Source organism: Mirounga leonina, unplaced genomic scaffold (assembly GCF_011800145.1).
Source record: "Mirounga leonina isolate KUSES-001 unplaced genomic scaffold, KU_Mleo_1.0 Mir_104, whole genome shotgun sequence".
NCBI classification, from domain to species: domain Eukaryota; kingdom Metazoa; phylum Chordata; class Mammalia; order Carnivora; family Phocidae; genus Mirounga; species Mirounga leonina.
Genome location: NW_023270231.1, coordinates 13,984,775 through 14,008,601, shown reverse-complemented (window position 1 = coordinate 14,008,601; position 23,827 = coordinate 13,984,775). Strand labels below are relative to the sequence as shown.

The 23,827-nt window shown below is 37.8% G+C and overlaps 1 protein-coding gene across 1 annotated transcript; it reads left to right on the top strand.

The window, feature by feature from the left end:
• The first annotated feature begins 21,138 nt into the window (after positions 1–21,138).
• On the top strand, positions 21,139–23,619 carry LOC118015430 (60S ribosomal protein L38-like). The gene is made up of 2 exons (XM_035012278.1): positions 21,139–21,205; positions 23,380–23,619. Exons 1-2 carry the CDS (start codon positions 21,139–21,141, stop codon positions 23,577–23,579), a joined length of 267 nt encoding a protein of 88 aa, XP_034868169.1. The 3' UTR covers positions 23,580–23,619.
• The last annotated feature ends 208 nt before the right edge of the window (positions 23,620–23,827 follow it).

The following is a 23,827-nucleotide window of genomic DNA, read 5'->3' as shown; positions in this document are numbered from 1 at the left end:
TACAGGGAGATTTAAAAAAGAATTGGTTGGGAACATGTAGAAGGGGGCTGTTTATTTTGTATATGTTGAGTTCTAATAGCTTATGGGTCATCTAGCAAAAAATGAATAGTAAATTGTTGGCTAGATAGATCTGGAAATGAGACAATGGACTGAGATAATGATGGAAATTTGGGATTCATCAACACGTGGGTTTACTTGAAACTTTGGGATGAGATCACCCAGGGAGAGAGTGATGAAGGTGAAGAACAATTGAATTTAAAAATACCAAGCTTTAAAGAGTGAACAGAACTAGAGCCCATGAAAAACTAAGGAAGCACAGCCTTATCAAAATGTTATAACCAGGGACTTCCAAGTTCACTTAATGTAGAGTAAAAGTGATCAGATCTACCTTCCCACCTGAAAAAAACAAACAAACAAAATGAAACACCACCACCACCAACAAAACAGAGAAATATTATACAACAAGAGTTTTCAAAATACTGGACATTGAGCAACAAAGGATAGTGATCCATGTGAGATGGGAAAAAATGAGGTAAGCTCTAAAATTGTCCCAGCTTACTGCCTTGAGTTCCCAGGCTACAGCACAGAGGGAACCCTGATAGTGCCTGGTAGACTCCATGAGTTGAAGAGAGGTAGTAGAATGTCTGGGGAGGCCAAGGCAGCTAGGGTTCATAGGACAGAATACGGGAGGGAGAAATCTGCACAGAAATAGAACTTCAGAGATCTGAAGATGGTGCTTCTCTAATATTCAGATGAATACTGACTAGTATATGCATATGTGGAAACTACCCAAAACCAAGGAAACAATCACCTGAAATGAATAAAGGGACACTCTGGGGTTCATATAAACAAGACCAGGATTAGTATTTGTTCTTACCAGCTAGAGTGGAAAATTTTAATATCTTAATTAGATATAAGGGAAAGTACCCAAAAGGGTTTTACTTTAATAGTATGGTAAAATTAGCCCTAGAGTAAATTCACCTAACAAAACTTAAAACGAAGACCAAAAGGATCAAGCTCGCTCCAAGTAACTTAACAGTGTTACAGAACAAAGCTCAAGAATATTTATAGGAATACAAAAATATCCAACAGCCAACAATGTAAAATTCACAATGTCTTGTATTCAACCAAAGTTACCAGTAAATCAATTGAAACCGCTTCAGAGGGGCACCTGGGTGCCTCAGACAGTTAAGCATCTGCCTTCAGCTCAGTTCATGATCCCAGGGTCCTGGGATCGTGTCCTGCATCAGGCTCCCTGCTCAGTGGGGAGTCTGCTTCTCCCTCTGTCTCTCACCCTGCTTGTGCTCTCTCTCTCTCTGTCAAATAAATAAATAAAATCTTAAAAAAAAAGAAACTGCTTCAGAAGTAAAACAGGTGAATGAGCATTGCATAATGTAAAGAATTGTTGAATCACCATGTTGTACACCTGAAACTAATATAGTGTGTCAACTATACTTCAATTAAAAACATAACTTAAATAAAACAAATGATAACAATTAGTAGACAAAGATATTAAAACATTGTTATAATTGTATCCTCTATATTCAAAAATCTAGAGGTAAGATTGAATATATTAATGAGAGTCATGGAAGATACAAAGAAGAGCCAACTCAAACTTTTAGAGATGAAAGTACAGTGTCTGGGATAACAATACCCTTAATGGGATTAACATCAGATTCGACATTGCAGAAGAAAATACTGGTGAACTTGAATACATAGCAAGAGAAATGATCCAAAATGAAATACACCAAAAAGCAAACAAACAACAACAAATTTTAAAAATAGAGTATCAGTGAGCTATAGTAAAAGTATAAGCAGCCTAACATACATGTATACTTTAAGTCCCTAGAAGATGATGGGGGGGGGGGACATTTTGTGGAGGAATTAATAGCAGAAAAATTTCCAGTTTTGATGAAAACCATAAACTCACAGATCACGAATCTTAATGAACCCTAAGCACACGGCCACACATACACACACACACACACACACAAATGCAGAAAAACACATCATGGGGCATCATAATGAAATTGTTCAAAACTAATGATAAAATACTAAAAATAGCTTAAAAATGAAAAGCACACTCTATACAAAAAACAAAGAAATGGATGATAGCAGATTTCTCATTAGAAACAACTTAAGCATGAAGATGGTGGAAAATCTCTAAGTACTAAAAGAAAAAGTCTATAAAGTTATATACCCAATGAAAATAACTTTCAAACTAAAGATGAAATAAAGGTATTTTCAGACATGCAAATGCATCACAATGACTGCACTACAAGAAATGTTAAAGACATGAAATCTTTTAGACAGAATTAAAATGATAACAGATAAAAATTTCTACACAAGGGCATGAAGAGTCCCAGATGTGGTAACTATATGGATACATGAACACAATTTTTTCTTATTAAGTAACTGCTTTAAAAGAAAATTGATTGTTTAAACAATGACAGTATCAATATATTCAGGGATTTATTACATAGGTATCAGTGAAATGTATGATAAAAATAGCAAAAAGCCTGGAAGGGTATAAATGAAGTATAGTATTGTAAGGTCTTATATATAAATTGTTATAATATCAGTTGAAGCTAGATTTTAATGTTACAGCTGTATATTACAACCCTAAAGCAACAAATAAAATAAGAGTTACAGCTAATAAGCCAACAAAGAAGATAGAATGAAATAATAAAAAATATTTAATTCAAAGTAACTCAGAAAAAGAGGGAAAAGAGAACAAAGAACAAAGGAGACATATAAAACAACTAGCAAGATGATAGACTTAGCCTAATCATATCAATAATCACATTAAATGTTAAATGTTTAAAAACCCCAGTTAAAAATCAGAAATTTTCAGATTCAGTAAAATAAAAAAAAAACCTTGATGTTGTCTACAAGAAACACAGTGGGTAATGACAAAAAAATATATTAATGGTAAAAAGATGGGAAAGAGGGGCGCCTGGGTGGCTCAGTCGTTAAGCGTCTGCCTTCGGCTCAGGTCATGATTCCAGGTCCTGGGATCGAGCCCCGCATCGGGCTCCCTGCTCTGAGGGAAGCCTGCTTCTCCCTCTCCCACTTCCCCTGCTTGTGTTCCCTCTCTCGCTGTGTCTCTCTCTGTCAAATAAATAAATAAAATCTTTAAAAAAAAAAAAAGTCTTTAAATAAAAATCTTAAAAAAAAAAAAAGATGGGAAAGATAAAGGAAGCCTGAATTATTATATTAATTTCAGACAAAGTATCAGTTAGAGCAAATAATTTTACCAGAGATCAAAAAGTCATTTCATGATGATAAAGTGTTGTTTATTGGAGGACATAACATCCTAAATGTATATGCCCCTAGTAGCAGAGCTTTAAAATACATGAGGCAAACCCAATAGAACTACAAAGAGAAATAGAAAAACATCCCATTATACTGAGACAAATAACTCCTCAGTATTGATAGAACAAGCAAACAGAAAGCCAGCAAGAATGTAGTAGACTTGAACAATCCTGTCAACCAACTTGTTCTAACTGACATTTATAGAACACTCCTTCCGACAACAGCAAAATGTGCATTCCTTTCAAGTGTACATAGAACATGTATCAAGATAGACCATATTCTAGGCCATAAAAAAGTTTCAAAAAATTGTAAAGGATTCAAGTCATAACGGTATGTTCTCTGACCACAGTGAAATTAAATTAGAAATCAATCACGGAAAAATACAGAAACCCCCCAAATATTTAGAAACTAATACTGTTCTAAATAACCCAATGAGACAAAGAAGACATAAAAAGAGAAATTAGAAAGTATTTTGAACTGAATGAAAATGAAAACACAGCATATCAGCATTTGTGGGGTACTTCTAAGGCAGTACTTAGGAGAAAAATTATAACAACAAATGACTGTATTAGAAAAGAAGGAAAAAATGATCTTAGTCAATGCATTCAGTTTCTTCCATAACAAATGAAAAAGAAGAACAAAAACCAAACTCAGAATAGGAAGGAAATAATAAAGATTAAAGCAGAAATCAATGAAATATAAAACAAAAAACAATGGAGAAAATCAATCAAATAAAAGTTGGTACTTTGAGATCATTAAAATTGATTAAGTATAGCCAAATTGCTGAGTTAAAAAGAGCACACGAAGTACCAGTATCAGGAACAATTGAAGTAATACCGCTACAGAATCTATAGATATTAAAAGAATAAGGGGGATATTATGAACAGCTTTATACCTATAAATTGAACAACTTAGATAAATTGGACAAATTTCCTTGAAAAACACAAACTACCAAAGCTCATTCAAGAATAAATAGATTATGCAAATACTCTACTTAAGAAACTGAATTTGTAATTAAAAATCTTCTCACAAAGTAGCTATTCAGACACAGATGGCTTCACTGGTGAATTCTACCTAAAATTTCAGGAAGAAATAACACCCAATTCTACATAAACTCTTTTTAAAAAAGCAAAGAGGGGGAAATACTTTCCAACTCATTATTTGGTGCCAATATTACCCTGATTCCAAAGTAAGACAAAGACATTATAAGAAAAGAAAAATACAACTTGATAAATATGTCACCAACCTCAAAAACTTCTATATTTTGAAAGACACTGCTAAGAGAATGAAAAGACAATGCACAACTAGTAGAAAATATTTGCAAAACATAAATTTGATAAACTCATATTCAGATGTTAAGCGTATATTGGCTTTGTTATGCCTTGAAGGCATTTCAGCTATCATGGTAAAAATGACTTGGGTTGTTCGGGTTTATGATGGCAGTGAGACATCATGTGGTATTTATAATAATATTATTATTAAGTATAAAATAGGGAGCAGGAGGTGGGCACTGCAAAGAGATTCCTATCTTTGCCATTAACTAGCTGTGTATCTTTAGGCAAATGACTTGCCCTCTGTGTTCCTTTATTCAGTTTTAAAATAAAGTGGGACAAGATGGTCTCCAAGGTTCTTTCAGGCACCAAGATTAGGTTTTTTAGCATATCCTATGATCATAGAGGTTTTTTTGTTTGTTTTTTTGCTTTGTTTTGCTTTTTTGTTTTTTAATTTTATTATGTTATGTTAATCACCATACATTACATCATTGGTTTTTGTTTATATGGAGGACTAATTTCACCACTTATCCTTTGATAGCATGATTCCACATTCAGGTAGATTTACTGCTGCTATAGCCACCTCCTGGAGTATTGCAGTGCATTTCAGTGCACTTCAGCATACTAAATGCTTGGGGGTGTCCTGCAGGAAAAAAAAAAGAATATAATTTTGTTTTTTCTCTGTCTTCTCAAGTTTGACCACAGCATTATATGTTTCCCTAAACACCTTATAAATACCACATGATTCGGGGAATGCTGATGTCACAGATTGTCTTCTAGAGGGCAGGAATTAACTGGGGGAGGATGCCCTTGGATGGCTGGTGTGCTGACCCTCTGGAGCCAGGAAATGGAGAAATTGAAAGGAATGTGCATGAAAGTGACCAAGATATGGAAAGGGACAGCCTGGAGGGTCATGAAAATGAGTAGACATTTTGGAGTGGGCTGTTGGGGAAAGAGGCAAGTGGCTTCCTTTGGGATATATATTCCAAGACCTTCAGAGTCACCTTCATTCTCTCCCCACCCTGCCCAGCTCCATGCAGAGTCACTGCAAAGTACTTCTCTGCATATCCATCAGTCTGCATATTCTGCTTGGCTTTGAATCTCTCTAATTAGATTTTTAGTAGATGGAAGTCTTTCTCATGCCTTGGATCAATATCTCCCATTGTGTACAGAAAAAGGAGGTTTGATGCAGGTGGGGTTCAGTAGGTACAAAGTTATTCTGAGGCTGGACTCCCCATCCAGGGCCCAGTACTTCTAATATTTGAGGGAATTCAGGTCACACATCCCACTAAAATTGATCATATTCACTAATGAGACTAGCTTTGTTGCTTTCTTTTCTGTACGTAGGTTTACAAATACTCAAAAAGGTAAAACTCTATGTAAAATTTTGAGGAAAATGGTAGAGAATTAAATTTTACTGCCTGTGATAACCACTATCATTTTGATGACCATCTTCCACTTGTCATTATATATAGAAATGCATATTTATAATATATATGTATGTATATATGCATATTTATAGTATAATATATATGTATACACACACACACATATATATATGCATCCACATTTGCATGAATGGAATATAATTTTTGGTAGGCAGAGCTCCCACAGTTCATGCCCTAATCTTCAGAACCAGTTTGTTAAATTACATGGCCAAGGGGATGAAGGTGGCAGGTAGAACTAAGGTTGCTAATCAGCCGACCTTAAAATGAGATTATGCTGCATTATTCAGTTGGGCCAATATGGGTCACAAGGATTTTTCAATGTGGAAGTCAGGGAAACAAGAGTTAATAATGTCAAAGTGATATGATATGAGAAACATTCAATTGATCATTGCTGGTTTTGAAGATGGAAAAAGGAGCCACCAGCCAAGGAATGTGGGTGGCTTCTTGAAGCTGAAAAGGCATATAAAACTAATACATGCTCTAAATACTATTATTATGAAGAACACTTTAACCCCTAAGTCCTTCTACCTGCTTTCCTGGTCTCTACTTCCCCACCCCACATAAACAATTTTAATGACCTGTTATGTACCCTTTCATGCATTTTCATGCTTTTTTTTACATACACACAGATAGATGACTTTGAAATTGTTTTATAAAAATGGAAGCACAATTCCCATCTGCATCATATTTGAACTTTTTAGATTGATTTTACAACTAAATATGGCAGCACATGATACAATTAAGGCAGGCTGATTCCTGCCTTATGAGGATTTTCTTGGTTTCTGAATGGAGCCCAGGATATGACTGAACCTAAGGCAAAAAAGAGAGATGCAGAGGGTCTGAGCTATTGGGGACAGTGGTTGAGCTGTTGGATTGAGCTTGGCTATCTGTATCTGAACTTCTAAACTTTTCAGCTGCATAAATCAATAAATTCCCCCCCTTTTTTTCTTAGCCATTTTGAGCTGATTTTTTTTTAGTAACTTAGCAACATATCATCCTGAGATATAAACTCGAAAAGTCGGTTCATCTTTGGCTATTAACTATTTATTACAGGGTTTGGGAGGTTAGATGGCTTATCAGCTCCTTCCCTTTCTCCCACCACATTTCAAACTCTGGCAATAATTTTAGTCAAAAGACAGTAACAGTCTGGCTTATACAAAAAAAAAAAAAAAAAAAAATTGCTCATGAAACCAGGAAGTAGAGAATCAGGAAACACCACAGAAGTTGTCCTCTTAGCTTTATTATCTTTCCATTTTCTCTGAGAAGCTCTCTTCAGTGGACTGGAACTGTGCCAGGCAGAGCTTAGCTCATGTCCTCAAAGTATAGCAATCAAAGAAGGAGCCCTTCTCAATCCCAGCTTTGGTTCAGAAAATCCAGGGAAAGCTTTCCTATTGGCTGGCTTGGGTCAAGTTCACAGGTGATGAGAAGCTATGATTGGTACCTCCTGGGTACCAGTCTACCTCAGTGGCTGTGGTTAGGGTCATGGTCTTTTCCCAGATGATAGAGTCATAGTACAAACATTTCCAGAGGAGTATTGCAAATACATTACAGGCAAACTCGACAGTCATTAAGAGACTGAATCAAAGAAAGGTAAGTCAGAAAACACTCAGATTTGAAATGTGTCCCTCTTGGGTCTCTGGGTTTTCTTGCTAAAATATGAGTAAAATTTAGGACCAAGTGAAGTACTTATGATGTATTATTAAGTGAAGAAAAACAATATGCAGACAAGTAATATGGAATACACGATCTGTTTCATACGTTTAACTTTTAAGGCAGGTTGAGGCCAGAGGCTAATACTGAAGACCGTTCTTGCCCCGTGACATAGTCCCTGATAGGCTGGTAATTTTCAGAAGTCACAGGTCCACTTCTCGGCAGAAACACCTTTGAGATGCTCACATTCCTAGAGTTCTCCTGCGAGGATGGTTCTGGCCATCATCTTTTCTGTCCCTCCCGGCTAGGCAAGTCCTACTCCTCTCCCTGGCATAGGACTAGATGACATTTTGAGTCAAGCTGTCTCTTGGAAACAGAAACCATTATGAGAGGCTGGGTTGGGATGGTGGCACAACTAGCATTCAGCTGAGTGGGAGGATGAGGAACAAACAGTTTGCCAGATGCTGAAGAGAATGTTTGCAAAGCATATGAAAGAGTGATAGAAGAAAAGTTGTGAAAATCGTGTGTATGTGTGTGTGTACAAATGTCATTCTCCCATCCAAGCTTAGAGAAGAGACTAATGGCATGGGAGCCCCAAACCTCCCGCAGATGGTCTAGGTCTGTGTGGTCTAGAAGATGGAATGGGTGGCCTCTTTCTCTCTGAAGCCTCCATTACACCATTTAAAGCTTGCCAGTGCTTATGTTACCTCCATGTCTATGGAAGACTCATTGCCTCTCCCCCCATCTGTACACCTTAGGTGGGTAATTTAACTTGCTTGTGGGTTGATCCCAGTGACATGCCCATCCCAGGTTCTCTTCACTTGCTGCCCTATGATGATGAAATAGGCACTTTTTATTGAGCTCCAATTATGCTCGTGGACTGTGAAGTCAGACTTCAGATACTGGCCCTTCCAGCTACTAATTTGGATATATCACTTAAATGCTATCAGCTTTAAATTTGTCACCTGGAGAATGGGGCTAAAAAGTAGTACCCAGTCCCACAGATATGTTTGGAGCAGTGAGATAGTAGATAAAAGGGTGTAGAAGAGTAAACACTCAACAAATGTTAGCTATTGGTATTAATCCTCATATCCTTCTTGAGATGGGGGTATATTACACTTTGGAAATGAGGAAACTGAGTGTCAGAGAATAAATTAATAATTGGCCCTGGATCACACAGATTCTGAAAGATGGAACCAGAATTCCTACTATTCCCTCCGAATAGAAAAGCTGCATCTTGTTAAAGAGGCACCTCCTTACAAAGTTCATGAGCATGTAGGAAAGCTAATTCCTGCCTTTAAGACTGAGCAGATTATGTAATGTCTTAGAACCTGTTCCCTCGTTTGTATGGTATTCTTGCATAACAGTTGTTATGATGGCTAAATGAGATAATGTCATAGAAGTAGTAAATATTCATTTCTTTTCAGCCTCCTTTCTTTTTATTGCAAGCAGAAAGAAACATTATGGAAGATGTAGATTTCCTACCTAAGAATATGCTCTCAAATGATAAATTCTTTCTGGTTTATTTCATATTGTAGATCATCTGCATTTCCACTCTCCTCATGATGATGGAGAATCAACAGCTGGTGACTCAGCATCTTCTAACCCAAACTGTCTCTTTCCTTCCTTAGAAAGACATGAGATATGTGTACAGCAGTAGATGGTACAGGGATTCAGGCATTCAGAATATTGGTATCCCAGCCCAGTTCTGCTGTCACCCACTGTGTGTGTGACCTTGTCAATCACTGAACACCATTGGGACCCCCTTTCCTCATTTTAAAATGTAGGCAGTGATATATCCTCTGATGTCCTCACATGATTACTGTGAGGGACACATGAAAGAACAACAACAAAATAAATTCAAAGAGTAAAATGCTATAAAAATGCAGGGATTTTAATTGATATACCCAACTTGATCACTCTTCCTGGGAACTTCTGACAGTCCTTCCTTGTTAATAACAAGGCACCATGGAGGGCTAGACTTGGCATCTATATGCCACAGTTCGAATTTTAGCTTCAGAACCTTGGCAAGTCACATCTCTTCTTTGGACTTACATTTTCTTTTCTGTGAAACTGGAATTATTACCCCTGCCCTGACTACTAAAATATTTGTCATGAGGATCAGATGAGATCATATATGTGAAAGAGTTCTACAAACTGCATGACATCATGTTAACTATACAGAACCCAAACAGGGAGTCATCCTAGGCATTTCTCTTATGTGAGCAAGAAGGCTTCTGGTTTTTATTCTCACCCTGAGAACTTTACAGACCCTGCCCCATTCCCTAGTCTCTCAGCCTCTCCATCTTTCCCTTCCCAGTTCAGAGATGGCACACCATCTCACTAGCTTTGTTTGTCTTGAGTGGGTGGTCAAAGGCAAGTTGATGGTAACATTCAAACTGGCCTGGTGGCTAGTGTGCTCAGCCAGGGACAGTCAGGGGTGAACAAAGCAGTGTGGAGGAGGAGGAAAACTTTTCCTTCCTTTCCTTCTAGGTTCCTTGGCTGGCCTAATAATTAAATTGAGATAAGACAGATTAGCAGGAGAAAAACAAATTTAATTTTGCCTATACAGGAGCTCATAAAAATATGAGACTCAAAGAAGTGACTAAAGCTGGCAGCTTTTATACCTTTACACACAAAAAAACAAAAAACAAAAAAAAAATGAATTTGTGAAGAATTGACAAGACCTAAGAAGTCTGGGCTTGAGATAGTTAGTGAAGAAGTAACAAGGTTTAAAGGTTTCTTGATTCTGGGGCACCTGGGTGGCTCAGTTGGTTAAGCATCTGCCTTCGGCTCAGGTCATGATCCCAGGGTCCTGGGATCGAGGCCCACATCGGGCTCCCTGCTGAGCGGGGAGCCTGCTTCTCCCTCTCCCTCTGCCTGCTGCTTCCCCTGCTTGTACACTTTCTCTGTCAAAAATAAATAAAATGTTAAAAAAAAAAAAAAAAGCTTTCTTGGTCCTGAATTCCATGTCTCTGCGATAATGATGTCTCTTTACCTCCTGGTATAGGGAGGGTACCTTTCATACAGGAGATTTCTTTCCTGTTTTCAGGGTGGAGGGTTAAAAGAGGGTCAGAGTGTCCTTTTTTGAACCGACTGTTTCTTAAGTAACTTTAATTTCTAAGTTATCAATATGCCAAAGTGGCATATTTGGGGACAGCCTGCCCTGAACTCCACCAACAAGGAAGGCTTGGGATAATGGCAACCTCATTACCAGGCTGCGGAGTAGAGATTTCTTCCCAGGGATAATAGTAAAATATTTAATGACAGGAAGATTGGGCAATGTGACCCTGGTAATGGAGCAAGTTTGGGGAGACTCCTGCAGTATTAGGAGACACCCCTTTGGTTGCTGGATAGTATGGAAGTATTGGTCATAGGAGCTGGACCAAACACCTGTTACAATGGTAGAACATTCAGGAGGCTGGAAACAATGGATATTCACTAGCCAGTTTGCAAGTCAGCATTTTCAGTGTGTAACTATTTTTTTAGTACTGCCTTAGCTGAGACTACCAGATGAGTCCCAGATTTGCTTTTTACCCAGACATAAAAAAACATGAACCTTATCTTTAGTATCTTCAAAGAGTAGGGCAATATGCCTGAAGCTGCTTTTTCCTCTTCTTCCTCCTCCTTCACTTTCACCTCCTCCCCTCCTTCATCTCCATCTCTTCTTCTACCTCTGCTTTTTTATTCCTCTTCCTCGCTACTTTTAACACAGTATGAAAGAATAACTCAAACATATGAAAAAAAAGATGAATGCATTCCTGCACATTTGGAGGCCTGCTCAGAGTTCGGTCCTCTCCCTTCTAAGTTATTTATTGAATCAATTTCATTCTCTCTTTAGTCTTTAAAAAAAAATCTGTTTATAATTCAGTCACAGGTTTAAGTAAACACTTGATTCAAACAGGAACAAGAGTCTTCCTTTTCTCCCCCAGCCTTCCTCTTAGGGCAAGACTTGAAGGTTTTCTTCCTAGAGAGGGATTTGTAGCTGCCATGAAGAATAATGGGAAACCCAAAAAGATTATTAATTAAGCCAAGGTGCAATAAAGAACATATATGGAGAAAATTCAAATATATTTACATGAAAAAAGTTTAGTTTAAAACTGTCTTTGTAACACAAGAAGAGCTGTTTGTTTTGTTTTCGAAGATGAGAGTATCTGATTTGAGACCTAAAAGGTCACGTAGATAAGTTCTGGGGAGCATGGCAGCTGAGCCATCTGTCTGAACTAACTAGCTATGTGAACTTGGGAAAATAACTTAATCTTTGCTCCTCAGTTTTCTCATCTGTAAAATGTGAAAAAAGGAATAGTTACTATCTCAGAGTTGGTGTGAGATTAAATGAGATCATTCACTAGCATGCTTAGAGCATTGACTGACATATAGTAATTGCCTAATAAATGTTTGCATTAATCAAGCTTCTCTAGGAAATAGAACAAATAGGATATCTATCTCTATATATCTATATCTATCTCCCTACATTTATCTCTAGAGAGACAGAGACAGAGAGATAGATAGAGAGACAGAAAAAGATTAAGAAGATTTGGCTCACACAATTACAGAGATTAAGAAGTCCCACATTCTGGGATAAAGAAGATGTGGTATATATATGCAATGGAATATTATGCAGCCATCAAAAGGAATGAGATCTTGCCATTTGCAATGACGTGGATGGAACTGGAGGGTATTATGTTGAGCGAAATAAGTCAAACAGAGAAAGACATGTATCATATGATCTCACTGATATGAGGAATTCTTAATCGCAGGAAACAAATTGAGGGTTGCTGGAGTGGGGGGTGGGGTGGGAGGGATGGGGTGACTGGGTGATAGACACTGGGGAGGGTATGTGCTCTGGTAAGCGCTGTGAATTGTGCAAGACTGTTGAATCTCAGATCTGTACCTCTGAAACAAATAATGCAATATATGTTAAGAAAAAAAAAAAGAAGAAGAAGGTAGCAGGAGGGGAAGAATGAAGCGGGGGAAATCGGAGGGGTAGATGAACCATGAGAGACGATGGACTCTGAAAAACAAACTGAGGGTTCTAGAGGGGAGGGGGGTGGGAGGATGGGTTGGCCTGGTGATGGGTATTGAGGAGGGCACATTCTGCATGGAGCACTGGGTGTTATGCACAAACAATGAATCATGGAACACTTCATCTAAAACTAATGATGTAATGTATGGGGATTAACATAAGAATAAAAAAAAAGTCAAAAAAAAAAAAAAAAAGAAGTCCCACATTCTGCCATCTGCAAAGCTGGAGACCCAGAAAGCCAGTGGTATAATTCCAGTTTGAATTTGAAGCCCTAAGAACCAGGGGGCATGTGATGAGATGAGCACTGGGTGTTCTATGCAACTGATGAATTACTGAACTCTACACCTGAAACTAATTATGTACAAAATTTAGCTAATTGAATTTAAATAATGAAAAAGAAACTAAGTCTTTTATAATAGTAAAAATAAAAAGAGAAAAAGGTGACACAAAAGGTAAATACATGACAGAGTTTTTGCAAAGTTAAATTGACTTAATATAAGAGGAAGTTTATGGCGCACAATAGTTCTTAAGAAAAACAACTTATTTTTGAGTTGCTTTATTCTTCTTGGGGATCCAAACGTTTAGAATTTTAAACACTTGGGCGCCTGGGTGGCTCAGTTGGTTAAGTGACTGCCTTCGGCTCAGGTCATGATCCTGGAGTCCCAGGATCGAGTCCCGCATCGGGCTCCCTGCTCGGCAGGGAGCCTGCTTCTCCCTCTGACCCTTCCCCCTCTCATGTGCTCTCTGTCTCAAATAAATAAATAAAATCTTTAAAAAAAAAAAAGAATTTTAAACACTTTATTAGATTACTTATGGACATTTCTCAAGTGGATGTCTGGTTCTTTTTACTCTATTCTCTTTCTTTTCTTTTTTTTTTTTTTACTCTTGTGACTGTTATTTATTTATTTATTTTTTAATTCCACCATTTATTTTTTTAGATTTTCAAAATGTGATTTCATTTTTTAATTTTATTTTTTATTATGTTCATTTAGCCAACAGATAGTACATCAGTAGTTTTTGATGTAGTGTTCAACTGATTCATTAGTTGCGTATAACACCTAGTGCTCATCACAACACGTGCCCTCCTTAAAACCCATCACCCGGTTACCCCATCCCCCTACCCACCCTCCCTTCTGTAACCCTTGGTTTGTTTCCCAGAGTCCAGAGTCTCTCATGATTTGTCTCCCTCTTTGATTTCTTCTCATTCAGTTTTCTCTTCCTTCCCCTGTGGTCCTCCATGCTATTCCTTATGTTCCACATATGAGTGAAACCATATGATAATTGTCTTTCATTCCACTGTTGTGTATCCTTTTTTTAAGGAGGCTCTTCCTATGCTGTGTGGCCCTGATTTCCCGCTGCCATTGTAGTCGACTATCCCAGTTTATGTCCCCTTAAGTACTTTCTTCTAAAGAGGCAACATCTCACTCAAAAACGCGTGACCTCAAAATCCTTGAAAAATCAACCAGTCTTTTTTCAACCAAGGCTAACTCCTCTGGTTATTTTATTCACACATTGCTGAGGCCAAAATGACTATGAAGGGGAAACAAGCAGAGGGGTACCAGAGCACTGGGGCTTTGGCCCTTGGGATTCTTGAGATTCAGAGGCTGAGTTTCCTTACTAACTCTGCTTTCTTGTAGATTCAGTGGATTGGGAATTCAAAAAGGGCAGAAAAGGGATAACTTGCTCTGCTCCAGGAATTCCAGGGTCTCAGCTGGAAGCCTTGTAGGGTGGAGGCTAGAATCAATCATCTGAAGGTTTATTTACTTCATGTTCAGTGGTTGGTACTGGTTGTTGGCTTGTGGCCTCAGTAACTCTCCTTGTGGACCTCCACACTGATTTGATTGGGTTTCCTTGCAGCCTGACAACTGATTCCATGCAAAAACATCTTGAGAAAGATAGCCTTTTATAATTTAGCCTCAGAAGTCACAGAATATCACTTCTGCACTGTGTTCATCAAATTTGTTACAAAGTATTACCCAGTTTCAAGGGAAGGGAAAATAGATTCCACAAGGTTCTGAAAGAGCATGTGGGACAGAAATACTGCTGTAGCCATTTTTGGAAATTATGATCTTTCATAGTTTATAAGCTCTAAAGTTCCTGGGATAGTAGAGATCATCACATACTTGCAACTTTGGGAATGACTGCTAATTGAAGTGGTTCTGGGACTTCTTAGGTTGATGATTTGAGTTTATGAACTATGCTGAGGGCTGAGTATGGCCCTGTTCTTTAGAGTTTCTCCGGTTGTTTTTTTCTGGCAAGTGAAGACCTACAGCAGAACATCTTTTCACATGTTTCTTGCATTGCTCTAGGCTGCAAATCTTCCACAGTAAATTCTGCTCTTTAAAGTTAAAAGGTTCAGTTAAGCAAATCTTCTGACTTTTTTTGGTGAAAGCATATTTAATCCCCATACCCCAAATCCCAACATTTGGATATCAAGGTCCTACCAAGTTGATGACATGGACCAGCATGCTTCCTTGGGACTTCCTACAGGGAAGGAGTCCAGACTGGGAATCTGAATTAGGGACCAAGTCAGAAAAGCAGTCATTCTTCTTGCAGGACATCTGCTTGTAAGGAGCGTTCATCTCTGTTCATTTACATGCTCAATTCTCTACCCAGAAACATCCCACATAAATATTTTAACATGGTGATGGTGATGACACATTCTTTCTTTCTGCCACAAGAGTAAAGGATTCTGTTACAGTGGCCAGTTGATGTATTTTACTGTCTTTGGTACTCAAGCTACTAAAGATTGGGAACTAAAATTAATTTATAATGGATTTGAATTAGATACTTCACTCTTTATTTCTTGTTCTTAAATCAACTTCCTCTGGTTTCACTCTACCTGCAGAGAAGTCAGGAAATTTTAATGTAGTCATGATTGTGGTGATGGTGGTGGTGGTGGCAGATCATGGGGGGTGATTGGGTGGGGAGGATGCTGTCCCTTTCTTGAGGTTGTACATCTTGTCTAGAATATCAGGTTGTAGCTTCCTGTCTTCAACCCATTGTTATTGCTATTGATATTCTTACTGTTTAAGCTGAAGAATCAACAGTTTCCCAAAGAAAGTTCTTCCCAAGACAAGAGCAGGAGTACAAGAGGGTGAGTGAAAACCCAAGAGACCTCTTAAGGCTTTAGCTCAGAGCTCTGCACTGTCACTTCTGCTACATTCTATTTTTCAAGCAACTTTCATTGCTAAGCCCAGGGTCAATGGCAGGGAAGTACACTTCTTCCACAGTGCAGCCATGCCATGGGTGTAGATGTAGAAAAGGGTGAATAATGGAGGCCAACAGTTCAGTCAATCACAGTTCCCCTTCCTTCATTTTTTTTCTCCCTATAATTTATTTGTTGAAGAAACTAAATACTTTGTCCTATGGAATTTCCCACATTCTGGATTTTTCTGATTGCATATCCATAGTATCAAATGACATGTTTCTTAGTTTTCTGCATTTCCTGTAAATTGGTAATTAGATCTAGCGGCTTCATCTGACATGACTTTTTACAAGGATCCTTTATAGGTAGTGATATGTACTTTTATCAGGAGGAGCATAACATCTCATTGTCTGTCTTTTTGTGTTGTTAAGTTGCCATCATTGATCTTGATCCATTATTTAGTTGGGGGTTTACAAAAGGATAATAGCATTTTTCCTTCATTTATTCCTGGGAACCCTTCTATAAAGAAAAAACTTTTCCTCATCAACCCTTATCTAAGGAATAGATCCTACAGGAAATCAGGCTAATGCCTTGATTCTTTCATTTATTTACCAGTTTCCAGAGTAATGTGGTTCCTCAGCAAGCTCCAAAGAGGACATTGAGTATTGTTTTTAGTACCTTATGAACTCATGGATTTTAATATATTGGAAGTTTTTTTACTTCCTTGGTATGATATTCATGTCAGTGCTTGAATTGCCCCATTTTAGTCAGTGGAAGCCTTTTTGAGCTAATTCTTGACCTTCTGATTTAACTCCTATAGTCTTTGACAGTGTTCCGCTTTTGGGTGTGGTAAGACATTCCAGGGTTATCTTGTACATTTTCTGCCTATGTTTTGTTGTTGTTGTTGTTGTTATTGTTGTTCTGAAGGTTTAGGGTATCTCTGCTGTATTTGGGTGCTAAATTGAAAAAGAAAGATATCAGACTTTTTGGAGTAGTGCTTAAGTTAGTATATTTAGAGGTGGATAGGGGGATTTAATGAGGAAATGGGCATTTCTAATGGATAAGACTGTTTGCTGACTGAGCCACAGAAAGTGGGAGATCCATATGGGGAGCAGTCTTAGGGTTTTAGAACTCTGACATTCCCATTTACATCTTTGTAGGTCTGATTATCCACAGATCCATGACCCAGTGTTCTCTAGGAGCTTTTGGTAAACTCAAGAAATTTGTGTAACAGCAGTTAATGAGTATAATGGGTTCGTCTCAAGGCAATGCCATCTCTGGACAATAAAACATAGCCTTTAGGCTCTAGGGCACAGCTTCATTTTGAATCTGTTTGCCTGCTTATTCAGATAACCATTTACAGATCAGCCCCTCAGTCTTGAGTTTTGAACAGCTGGTAGTAATTTTATTGCACTAAATGACTACTAATTATCCTATACACCACACTTAATTCATGCCTTGTTCGCTGAGTTGTGAGTTCACCTACTCATTATAATTACTCCTTACCCTCATCCATTTTTACTGCACCCTTCTCTTTTATCCTGCCTTGTATTTCCACACCACAGTACAGGGAGTTAAATCCAATTGAACAGAGGTTTCATAGCACTGGCAAGTCTCAGTGGATCAGGAGATGGACTCTGGTCTCTGCAACGTGCCACCTGATGATGAGAAGATGAAAGCTCCAAGGAGAAATCGTCATCTCAGCATCATGGTGAACTAGAAAGCATCACAACCAGGAGTGTGACATCCTGAAATTTAGTACCAGATATTCCATTGTTAGACTGTGTGCCTTTGATTGTGTCACTTAATTTAATATTTCACTCTGTTTTTTCACCTCTAGATTGGGGATGATAGCACTTGCCTGTCCATCTCACAGGCTAAAGTGGGATAATGTATGTAATTTGGATTAATAAATTATAAAGTCCTAGTAAGTATTAATGTTGACAATTCAAGTATTATGAAATGTTACCAAATCCTCTTAGTAAATGGCAAGGGTGAGAAACTCTTCCAGGCATGTGAATATGTCATTTCTAAAGACTTTTTCTGTAAAGACGTTATGTCTAAAGACATTATCCTACTGAGTCCTCATAAAAAATGATAAGCTGGATTATACAGGTGGAAGTATCCCTGTTATGAGTTGAATTGTGTCCTCCAAAAAGATGTGTTGAAGTCCTAGCCCCCAGTACCTCAGAATGTGAACCTATTTAGATAGAGAGTGATGCAGATGTAGTTAAGATGAGATCATACACGAATAGGTGGACCCTTAACCCAGTAGGACTGGTATACTAATAAGAAAAGGAGAAAGAAACCCACAGAGAGAATACCATGTGACAACAGAGGCGGAGATTAGAGTGATGGAGCTGTAAGCCAAGGAATGCCAAAGATTGACAGCCACCACCAGAAGGGAAAACACAGGAGGAATTCTCACCTATGAATTTCAGAGGGTTGATTCCCTTATACTGGATTTCTAGACTCCACAAATGTGACAGAATAAATTTCTGTTGTTTTAGACCACCTAGTTTGTGGTACTTTGTAATGAAAACCTTAGGAAACTAATACAATCCCCATATTTCTGACCAGTATTCTGAGTTTCAGAAAGTTTAATCAGCAATTTTTTGTCAAGAGCCTATTGTGTGCCAGGTACTCTTCTAGGCCCTATGCATACAGCTCTAAATAAAACAAAGTTTAAATCATGCTCTAGAGTATACAGCTTGTGAAAGACAAATAATATGATAACACCCAGGTCTCTGGGCTTCCAGATCAGCATTTCTGTTTTCATCATATCCTCTAAAGTAAGGAGGCAATGCTTATACTGCTTGTGAATGTGCCTGGATTATTTTGCTATTCTCTAGGGAGCTCAAGAACCTATCTCCTTACTAGTGAACCTATATTTCCCTATAGACACATTACATGTATTATTACAATCCTCTCTAGCCCTGGGGCGCCTGGGTGGCTCAGTTGGTTAAGCAATTGCCTTCAGCTCAGGTCATGATCCTGGAGTCCCAGGATCAAGTTCCGCAGTGCCAGGATCAGGTCCCACATCAGGCTCCCTGCTCAACAGAGAGTCTCCTTCTCCCTCTGACCCTCCCTCCTCTCATGCTCTCTCTCTCTCTCTCAAATAAATAAATAAAAATCTTAAAAAAAAAAAATCCTCTCTAGCCCTGATGATGGGCACTCTTTTTGTTTTTTTCCTTTACCCTGAATTTGGGATCAAATAATCTGATTCAAGAACAGCTGCTTGTGATGGGGTATTTCTGAATGAAAAGAGAGAAAGGGGAATTCCAAATTGCCACACTTTTAGTAATGGAAGTAAGTATTTAAAGCCCTATGAAGGGCTGAGAGTCACTGGTCAAGGGACTTATGCAGAAAAATCCTTCTGGAGCACCTGAACTTATTCTTCCAGGTATGAGGAAGAATAGCAGATGGTAGAGCATGGCCTGACTATAGCCCTGCCATGGAGAGAACAAAAGTTGACTTCTCAGCTCTCTGGTGATGGGGCTAACAGACTTGTTATTTCATCACTAAATGGTAAGAAAAGGTAAAATAAGTGTGTACAGGAACCTTACTCCATAAATAAAAGCAACCATGGCAATAGCCTTGAAAGACTTATTTCAAAACCTCCTTTCTCTCCCACCTTGACATTTTAATGAGGTAGGCAGCTTGAGCTTCATTGTAATGGAAACCAGAAGACAATCTCCAAAAGTGAAAGGCTACAACACAGGCCCAGCAGCCTTTGTGTCTAAATGTATCAACTCTGTCCTCAGCAAATGGCAATGTTGCCTGACAGGCAATTACTGCTGTTCCTAATTGCTTCCATCAAACCTGGCTGTTTGAAATACCTAGAGCCCCATACCAACCTGTGGCTCAGCCAACAGTTTTCTTGGCTTTGGTTAATGCTTTATTTTTGGCATGCTGGTTTTTGTCTGGCAATTGAGTCCATTCTCACCCATTAAACTCTCCGAAGACCCTCTCTGATCAAAGCCAGAAGACAATCTAATTAGGTTGTTTTAAATGGAAGACTGGCAAGGCAAAGAGTTTCCTGTTCAGTTTATCAGTACAAGGGGAGAAGATGAAAGCTCTCCTTAGGACTCTGCCCACAGATATACAGCTCTTGGTAGAGCTACCTGCTAGTGACATTTTCTTGAGTGCCTGTAAAAATGGGTTTTTGTGTGGGGAACTCTGAGCACCATGAGAAAGGGTGAATGGGTTTACATTTTAAAGTACATAAGTTTTGTTAGTTTGCTATAGGAAGCATGATTTTTTCTTAACCTAAAAGGTTTCCAGTGTGATTATATTAGAACTCTTCATATTTTTCTCTACAAGTATCCCCAACTCAGGAAAGGTCACAATCACACAGATAATTATGAGTCATCTTTGGGGTTTCCATGTCCCTCATCTCCTATTACTTTGAGTCCATTTTCTATCTCCACTATTACCAATGTTTCTCAGTTCCCACTATCTTTCACCTGGACTAGGAAATAGCTTTCTAATGATTCCTACTGGTTCCTATCTTCACTGTCTCCAATTCATTTTCCACAAGGCAGCAGGGATGCACTCTTAAAAATGTACATCCAACAAAAGGCTACCTACTGTATGATTCCCTGTATATAACATTATAAAAAAGGCAAAGCTAGAAAGAAAGAAAAAGAAACTGTGTTTTCCAGTGTTTAGGGAGGGAATTAATTGCGAAGGGGAAAATGGAAACTTTGGGGGGTGATAGAAATGTTCTATATCTTGATTGTGACGTTGGTTATATGAGTTTAGGCATTGCCAAAACTCATCAATCTAAATACTTAAAAAGGTCAATTTCATTGTGTGTAAGCCACAATAAACTTGACTTAAAAAATGTCAAAAATATAAAAAGCTCCAGTCTTAGGATTTGTCTTTATTTGGCTGATGCAGAGCTCTGCTATCTGTGAATAGCCCTGTCCCTAGGAAACTTGTCAAAAACAATCAATGGCAAATATTTAATATCAGAGTTGCCTGTGGTAGCAATATCAGTTGAGGCTAACAAGAAACTTTTAGCCAAAAAACTTTAAAGGAAAAATTTGGGAATGAGATGCCCATAGGGGAATTTGAAAACCTATGATATATTCCTGGGATTCTAGAAGGCCTTACATATGTGCAGGGCAGTGCACCTGCACAGAAAAGACATGAGAAGACCCTAATCACACCTCTGAGGAGACCCTAATCACACCTCTGGCTTATCTTGAGGATAACTACAATCAGAATGTGAAAATTAAGGCGGAGTTATCAACTAACTGTTGGAGTGTTGAAACTATGTCCCCAACAAACACAGACAGCCTCTTGGTAAAGGCTGAGAGATACATTGATTCAAGGCACTTAAGTAAGTATCTGTCCAGTCATTAGTTGGACACTAAGTTAACCAAGCAGAGACTTTAGCAGCTATACAAAATAAAGAATAAAGTTACTAAACAAACATCAAATGACAACCTCTGGGAAGGGGAAGGATCTGATTTTTAGGTAGAAAATGTTCATTTTTCAACAGAAGAAATAAGAAATGCCAAGAAATGAGAAAGTATGGCCCAAATACAAGAAAAAAAAGAAGTCAGTACAAACTGTCCCTGAGGAATCTGAGACACTGGGCTAACTGGTTAAATATTTTAAATCAGCTACTATAAATAAGTTCAAAGAAATAAAGGAAGCCATGTAAAAAGTAAGGGGTGAAAATTATATATATATATTAAGATTTTATTTATTTATTTGACAGAGAGACACAGCCAGAAAGGGAACACAAGCAGGGGGCGTGGGAGAGGGAGAAGCAGGCTTCCCATGGAGCAGGGAGCCCGATGTGGGTCTTGATCCCAGGATCCTGGGATCATGATCTGAGCTGAAGGCAGATGCTTAACGACTGAGCCACCCAGGTGCCCCGAAAATGATATTTTCTAAATGGAGAATATCAATATAACAATAGAAATTATTTTTAAAAATAAAAATTCTGGAGTTGAAAGTAACAATAGCCTAAATGAAAAATCCACTAGAGGAGTTCAAGAGCACATTTGAGATAGGAGAAGAAAGAATCAGCAAAACTGAAGATAGATCGAGTGTGAGATTAACTAGTTAGAGGAACAGAAAGGAAAAACAATGAAGAAAAAAGAACAGAGCTTCAGAAAACTGTGAGAAATATCAAGCCTATAAACATACACATAATGGGAATCCTAGAAGGAGAGGAAAAAGAAAGGGGAAAAAAGAAATTTGAAGAAACATTTGCCAAAAATTCCTCAAATTTGGAGAAAAACATTAATCTACACATTCAAGATGCTCAATTAATCCAAGTAGAAAAAACTCTAAGAGATATATATCTGAAAACATAATAATCAAACTATTGAAAGAAAGAGAAAATCTTGAAAGAAGCAAGAGAAAAACAATTCACCATGTACAAGGGATTTTCAGTAATAATTAAAACTGATTTCTGTTTAGACTCTCCTATGGAAGCCAGAAAGCAGTGGGATGACATATTCAATGTGTCAAAAGAAAAGACTGTCAACTAGGAATTCTATAACCAGAAAATTATTCTTCAATAAAGAGAAATTAATGAATTTTCAGATAATTAAAAACTGAGAATTTGTTACTAGCAGATATGACCTACAAGAAATGCTTAAAAAAAAGTCCTTCAGGCTGAAATAAAAGGACACTAGACAATAACTTGAATTCACATGTAGATACAAAGATCACCAGTAATGGTAACTGTGTAGTTACCATTTATATAGGTAAATATAAAAGAAAATATAAATATATTTCTGTTTATAATTTTTTCTCCTATCTGATTTTAAAAACACTGCATAAAGCAGTAATTATAAAACTTTTGATGGGCTTATAATGTATAAACATGTAATTTGCCTGACGATAAAAACATGAAGACGGGGCGCCTGGGTGGCTCAGTCGTTGGGCATCTGCCTTCGGCTCAGGTCATGATTCCAGGTCCTGGGATCGAGCCCCACATTGGGCTCCCTGCTTGGCGGGAAGCCTGCTTCTCCCTCTCCCACTCCCCCTGCTTATGTTCCCTCTCTCGCTGTCTCTCTCTCTGTCAAATAAATAAAATCTTAAAAAAAAAAAAAACCACATGAAGAAAGGGAAAGAAATGAAGCTTATTGGAGCAAAATTTTTTGTATAGTATTGAAAATAAGTTGGTATTAATCTGATCTAGTTTGTTTTAGGTTAAGATGCCAAGGCAAAAACTAAGACTAACTTAAAAAATATATATGTATATATATAATATATTGTATCATAATAATAAATATACATTAGTATGTTTATATATATAACAAAAACTTAAAATGATATATGAGCAAATATGTATTTAACACAAAAGAAGGCAATAATGGAGGACTAGAGGAACAAAAAGGACATAAAACATATAGAAAACAAATAGCAAAATGACAGATGTAAATCCTACCTCATCATAATTATATTAAGTGTAAATGGGCTAAATACTCTAAGAGGCAGAGATTGGCAAAATTTGTTTTTGCCTTGCTTTTTTTAAAATTTAAATTCAATTAGCTGAGGAAATCAAAGACTTTTTGCTCACGGCCAAGCGAAAGGACACCAAATCTGTCAAGATCAAGAAAAATAAGGATAATGTGAAGTTTAAAGTTCGGTACAGCAGATACCTTTACACCTTGGTCATCATGGACAAGGAGAAGGCAGAGAAACTGAAGCAGTCCCTGCCCCCAGGTTTGGCAGTGAAGGAGCTGAAGTGAATCTGGCCCACTGATTTGAACTGTATTAAAGTTTTAAAAATTTAAAATAAATAAATAAATAAATAAATTCAATTAGCCAACATATAGTACATCATTAATTTTTGGTTTAGTATTCAATGATTCATTAGTTGTGTATAACACCTAGTGCTCATCACATCACATGACCTCCTTAATACCCATCACCCAGTTACCCCACCCCCCCACCCACTTCCCTTTCCTCAGACTTTAGTTTGTTTCCCAGAGTCAAG